The 7,122-nt window shown below is 37.7% G+C and overlaps 1 protein-coding gene across 1 annotated transcript; it reads left to right on the forward strand.

The window, feature by feature from the left end:
• The first annotated feature begins 6,025 nt into the window (after window positions 1–6,025).
• On the forward strand, window positions 6,026–6,577 carry LOC122400244 (protein GVQW3-like). Its single transcript, XM_043401597.1, has one exon. The coding sequence runs from the start codon at window positions 6,026–6,028 to the stop codon at window positions 6,575–6,577; it is 552 nt and encodes a 183-aa protein (XP_043257532.1).
• The last annotated feature ends 545 nt before the right edge of the window (window positions 6,578–7,122 follow it).

A 7,122-nucleotide genomic window follows, 5' to 3' on the forward strand; every position in this document is an offset into this window, starting at 1 on the left:
TTTGAGGATCTCTTGAGCATATACAGTATTTTTTTTAAGGAAAAATAATGAAAATTGTACGAGCTACGAATTAACGAGAAAATCTCTCCAAAAAAATGTCTCTAAATGAAATATATTATAAACTGAATTTACAGCCAATTTATAATTATTTGAGATAGGCTCTTCGAAAAAGTGATTAGAATAGGTATAATACGTAGGATATGGTAGCGAATAGAAACGTACAGGTGTTCGTTAAGCGTAGCATGAAGTATTAATAACGTCTGCCAGAGGCAAATTTTATTCACGAATAATAAATAAAAATTTCATATTCGTTCGTGAATTCTTTCGTGAAATATATCCGGCTGTACGGAACCTCAGATAAAAGCCAATTTATGAATGCATCTAAAATTTTTCTACGTTATTCAAGAATAAAATTGGCTAGACTTTTGTGTTTAATTAATAACGAGATGAATTTTCTGCGAGGCTTGGTGAAAAATGGAAAAATTATTTTATTTTTAATTAAATCTAGCTTGGATTACGCTTTTGCGTTCCGGCATGGGAAACGTGTTTGAACAAAAACGAAGGAATTATTTTGTAGAGTTCAGTTAGTCTCATATTAATTTTTATTTAGGCGTCGAAGATTTAGTCGAAAAGTATCCCAAAGTTTGGCAAAGTTTAGTTTGCACTTTCTGAACAGTAATTGTAAACTATAGGTAAGCACATTATTTGCCACCCTTCTTTACAGCTGCGTCTTAGGATAAGATACTGCCTAAAAGGGTTGCTTCGGTTAAATTTGCATTAAGGAGCCCCGAACGTTTTGCTGAGAAAGACAAAGAAGCGCTTAGTTGGCACTTTGGCGCCTAAAATATTCTAATAACCAAGATAGGGATAATGTTAAAGTTAAATGTGTACAAATTGTTAAGATCGTGACGATGAAAGAAAATGTCTGAATTTCTCGTTGCTAGAACACATTCCATTAATAACATTATTGCTTTTCATAACACATTTCCCATTTTGTAAAGATATAAGTTCGAATATTCTTCGTTCAAAGTGCATTAAAGCGACGACAAAATTGTACATCAATTTTTAAACTATTGGAGACCGTTCGAGCGTGAAGTCTTTTTCAGATTAAAACCATCTTCGGCTAGAGACGCGATAAGATTTTTCTTCTTTTCATTTCGCGGAGTGAAAATGATCGAAATATTGACAGAGTTTCTTACGAGTGTCGAAATACTTACGGTCGGTGGTGTAAATCGAAAGAATGTCGAGAACAACGGTTCGAATATTTTCGACAATCCCACGGCACAGTATGAAGTTAATGAAAATTCTTGGCAGATTGTGAAGCTAAGCGAACGCGATAGTAAAATATCGCCTGTTCCTCGATCCCATTTAATCGCACGCTCGAAATAACTTTCTATCGGAGCGTTTCTCTTTGACGGCGGGGCGACAACGAATTCGATAAACTTCAGAAAGGAAGGAAAGCTCGTTAAAGCGATAAAAAGGTTTATCCTTGGTACATAGCTGGCTGATCGAGGCAAACGGTACTCGTCTTCTCGGAAGTGCTTCCGCATCGACGATGTTCCGTCGAGACAGGGCCGTGTGTATCACAGGGTAAAATTCGTCTCGCGAACAGGGTCGATCGGAAGTTTAATTAGATGCTTCGCGCAGACAGTGGCGCGATATATGCGGTAATGAAATGGTAGAGGTAGGAACGATAGAGATGGGCAAATAGAGGACTCAATTAGACATCACCGGGGGAGATAAAACATTTCGATAATACGAACGATACCTTCGAGGATACAAACTTCTGAACCACTGGAAACGACGAACGAAACGATTCCCACACTATCGTTTGCTTTAGAAATAACCAGTTTAAAAAAGTAAATAAAAAAAATCTTCGATACTGTTGAATTATGTATACATATAATCGTTACAGACTCACAACTCTGAAATTGCAAACCCATAATCTGGATTTTTTAAGTCCTGTTAAATACTGCTACACTAATGATTATTATACGAATCATTACTGTATCAGTATGTATCGATCGTGATTCCAAACCCAAGCAAAATATAATTTCCGTTACGGGGGGGTTTAACTTGTTATCGTTTCACGTTCATGTTAGCTTCCAAAGCGACCGGAACAATGTATCTTCGACGTAATTAAATTCGTACTCGATTTTGAAGGACAATCGGTGCGTTGGATATTGTTTCCCTTTGTGGACCTGTCGGAAGTTAACAAAGCGTGTCTTCATTTGTGAAACGCCTCGTCGGTGGACGCTTCCGATCGCTCGATACAATTAATGTTCTCATTTGATTAAGCAGTCTTTCTGGCCACGGTGTTTGATCCCCCGCGACGAATTATGCGTTAAACGATATCCAGCGCCTCTCAAATGCTTCGCGGTATTTCATTTTTATTCCTGGCCCTCAACAGCGTAGATTCGATCCTGTTTCACCGTTCGTACATTTTCGAATTTAATTTAATTTACGAGACGTCAGTTCGTATAAATATTTTATTAAATATAATCGTTAGCATAATTTATTGGAACGTCAGCATTTTCGAGTCGCGTTCGTCGTTTCCGAGTGGAAGATCCGTGACAAATATCCAGATGAACGGACCCGGTCACTCAATAAATATTACTCCACAGATTCACGCAGAGGAGGATCGTTTCAGCGCTTTTAGTAATCAATGTTATCGCCCGGATTACGCAACAGTGCTTCACCGGTATTATACATTACGCTAAAGAGAGTTTCCACAATAGAAATAGGATGTTTCGCGGACGTGCTTAATAAACGTAGCCATAAATTACACGTTGAACCATTATTCCGCGGTCCGTTGCAGAATATGGCGCGATCAACGCTGCAATCACCACTTTATACCTTCATAAAGGAACCGGTCCCGTTTATTCGAATCGTCTTTACACTTTGTTGTTCATCATGCTTTATGAAATATTAACATTTTTCTAATATCACTAATTTACAATAGGAGACTGCAAACCTGGTGAAATTATTTGCCTGCTCAAATTTCATTTTTAACGAAGAAGTGTTTCCAAATTTCGATTTTAAACCCATTTTCAGAAATTATTTTTAAAAGGGAATATTTTAAAGAAAAGTTTTAATGACTCATTTTTCAAACGAAACTTTTAATATTTTTTGAATGCAACGAAATTTCGAAACTACAGAGCTGGAATTCTAGATATTCGTCAATACTTAATTACAAATAATAACGTTATAATCAGTGTATGACGTTGACGTACGATGAAAATTAAATTGGAAGTTTATTTCCAGGTCAATCGGTTGAATTTATCGGTAATGAACGTCCCGTGCTCAGACTGTTGTGATTTCGATTACTGACATTCCACCGTGGGCCCGTAGGGAATTTCCCACAGTAGTAACGGAATACACTGCGTACACATTTAATAATCACACCGGCAAATTGAACTTCGAATGCTCGTTCGACCTCCGCAGTTATCTACGTAATTACCATCCTAATTACGCCGCAACGAACTAAACGTGTATCAATACGTCGAAAATCCTTAATAAGGTATTCGAGATTTAACTAATGTCGCCTCGATGCTCTAACACTGTCACAGAGAAACGATACGATTAATTAAGAACGTCATTACAGTGACAATATCGACAGCAATTCACCAGTATTCGAATCGTGACATTTACAACGCTTAATATTGTAAGCGCTTTTACGTTTAATAATTGATTAATTACGTTTGAGAATTCTTTTACTTCCCTTCGAGTAGCTCTAAGCTCTCATCGAATTGGTTTAGCAAAAAAATACTTTGTTTTTATTACAAATATATGTTGTTCTACAGAAATTCATTTTATACAATTCACTTCTTGCGTCTTGTTAAAAACTCGACCTGAATTTTTTCTGTATTGGATGAATCGCATCTTCAACAACTCGCGGAAGAGTAGTTTTATAAACATTGTGTTTCAAAGCATTGTTTTGAGTGTATAACGCGACGCGTCTCTCTCTCCGTCGATGTAACTTCGACGAATGTTTGAATTTCTATACGCCGCTTTGATACAATATTCCGTGCACTTGAAACTGTAAAGAAAATGCGAAAAGAAATCGTGACGAGCGAGATTCGTTAAATGCTCTTTTCTGTAACGCCAAAAATGGTCGAGTATTTTTATAATTAAAAATACAATATTTGATATAAACGTTTGAATCATTTTCAGTATGCAAAGATTGATTATAATATACATGTAAATAAATTGTACCAGAAGAACAAAGTAAATATAACACTCAGGTTGCTTACAATCGAACAGATAAAACGTGTGAAATTTTTATGTAATAAAATAAGCTTAGTGAACATACACGTCGTACGCGTAATTAACAGGCGAGACGTTTTTTTTGTGAAACACGTCTGAAGGAACGATCAATAATGCACCGAATGAAAGATCGACGCCACTGATTGACGCCGTTCGCTTCGACGTCGTCGATTCCACAGATTATTCGCGAGACGGTGTAATTAGTTCGGGAATATACAACAAAATATCAGTTCTGCCATCTTTGTACGAGCCGATCGGTCGGACTAATTAATGTCATTGTATAGCCTACGTTACGCCGATATCCTCGTCTCATCACGGTTCGGCGAGCAGAATTTCCGCAATGCAAATTACCGCCCTGAAAACGAAACATTCGACGCTCCGGAGGGAAGCTACGAGGATGTGCTCGTCACCGAGGGTGATTTATCAAATTACCATAAATGAAGATATAAGAGAATAGACGAAAGGGAACTACGCAAGGAATTGTTTCCTAATTTCCTTTGAAACTGATAGATCAATGCTTAATCGAATATAGGAAACGTCCTTCCAATACGCCTGGATGTCCTTTCTAATATTTTTACTCGATTCTTTCGATGTCAGCAACGTTTAAGTGCTTCCTCGATCATCGAATAATTCTATTAAAGTCAGTTATTAATTATTGCTGGTGGAAACTACTGACAAAATGTGACCGATTTCAGGATTCTTCTTGCGTTTCTCTATGTGTTGAGTTTAAAAATAGAAAATTTTTCATTATCATGCTTCGACGGTCTAAATTCACAAATCATTTTAGGCAAAAACCAACACCAGCAATTTCTAAAGTGAGAAATTTTTGAAATTCGTCATTACAGTGAAATTATTATAAGAAATTTTAGTTTTCGCTGGATCGTTCGTGCCATGATAGAAACAATTAAGCAACAGATCCGCCCTAGGTTAACCGGAAATCGAGTTCCACTAAAAATTGGTTCGACGAGCGTCAAAGAAAATATTAGGATTTTCTCGAATTAAACGAAAACCACGGGCAAGAATGACACGAATGCAGATGCCGTAGGCGAGTTTGTGCGCGCGTAAAACGGGCTGCACATCGGATCCGTGATGCAACATGTGTTCGTGACATTGTATTCGGAGAATTTCACCCAGTTTCGTCCGTGTTTCCTTTCGTTCGTGCTCACGAGCGTACCAGCGCTACCAATTTCGGCGAACAATTTAATGACGAGCACGCGTTGTGCATGTTACCTGCACAGAATGATTCTAGTATCAATCTTTTCTACCGGTATCGTTTTCAACGCGGGGAAACGCTACCCGGACTGAACTACTTCAGATATTATTCCAAATTGTTCTACTTGTAAAAAACAAATCTACTATCATCCTATATTCTGCGTTTCATTTCAACAAATTTTCACGTCGACTTAAAACAATATTTGAGAAACTGGTTGCTCAATTTCGACTGGTAACATGACATGAGAAACAAGTGTCGAATTTAAGTAAATATACATTGTGTAAAATAAGTTCCTGGAATTTCTCACTTTCAAATCCCACAGTGCATGTATTGAAACAAATTTTTGTGTGTAAGTAGGCAACATTGTATTCAGTTGTTACGCTAAATTTGATCGCAATATGACAACCAGTGTATTCACGGCAGTTATTTACACCAGTCGATCTCGAGTCTGCTTTACGATTTTTGCGATAGAGAGAACTGTCGAGCGAAAGAATTTGCCTTAAATTTTGCGTTTCTAATGAAATTTCTTGTGTCAGAGCATTAAAAATGTTACAGAAAGTCTATGGTAAATGGTGCATATCAAAAACGCAAGCATACGAATGGCACAAGGCATTAAAAGAGGGCAGAGAAGAAGTGCAAAATTTGCTGCATGCTGGCCGACCGTTAATTGTTTCGACTGATGAAAACATCGAAAAGATAAAAAAAATGGTCATCGATAATCGTCGCCTGAGTGTTAGAGAGGTGGCTCATGAAGTGGAAATGTCTCACATGTCCGTGCATAACATTTCAACTGAAGTTTTGGCCATGAGACGCGTCGCTGCACGACTTGTTCCGAAGGAGCTGAATTTTCTGCACAAAGAACATCGAAAAGCAGTTGCTGAAGACATGATTTCACGAGCTTCTAGTGACTTTACCTTCATGAAACGCATCATAACCGATGACGAAACATGGGTTTATGAGTACAATATGCAAACAAGTCAACAATCTTCGGAATACCGCTTAGAAAATGAACCAAACTCTAAAAAACCGCGTCAAAGTCGCTCGAAAATTAAGGTCGTGTTGTTCATTCGGAATTCCTCCCAGATGGACAAACAATAAATAAAGAATATTATTCGAGCGTCATGAGACGCTTGCGTGAAAATATTCGTCGGAAACGGGCAGATGTGTGGAAAAACAATTGGATCCTGCACCACGATAATGCTCTATCGCATATATCAATCTTGGTACGCGAATTTTTGGCCAAGAACTCAACAGATGTGATCGAACAAGCACCGTATTCACCAGATATGGCCCCCTGTCACTTTTTCTTATTTCAAAAAACTCAAATTACCCCTTCGGGGAAGGCGTTTTGAGTCGATAGAGGCCATAAAAGAAAATTCGCAGAAGGAGCTGAAGGCGTTACCCTCTTCAGCGTTTAAAAAGTGTTTTGAAGACTGGGAGAAGCATTGGCGTATGTGCATTGCTTCTGATGGGGCCTACTTTGAAGACGACAAAATAAATTTGGACGATTAAGTAAGCAATTTGCTTATTAGCAAAGCTTATTTTACATAATGTACATATATAATAAATATAAAAAATATTGACGAAGAAAAAATATATTGCAAGGTATGGACTCGTGGGTATAGATTGTAATATATTCTTTC

The sequence above is a fragment of the Colletes gigas genome, unplaced genomic scaffold (genome assembly GCF_013123115.1).
Source record: "Colletes gigas isolate AHSC1104 unplaced genomic scaffold, ASM1312311v1 Colletes_gigas_Sc00016, whole genome shotgun sequence".
NCBI classification, from domain to species: domain Eukaryota; kingdom Metazoa; phylum Arthropoda; class Insecta; order Hymenoptera; family Colletidae; genus Colletes; species Colletes gigas.

What these genes read in the sequence shown, in the direction of transcription:
- LOC122400244 (XM_043401597.1), top strand. Translation starts at nt 6,026, where the DNA reads ATGTTACAGAAAGTCTATGGTAAATGGTGCATATCAAAAACGCAAGCA.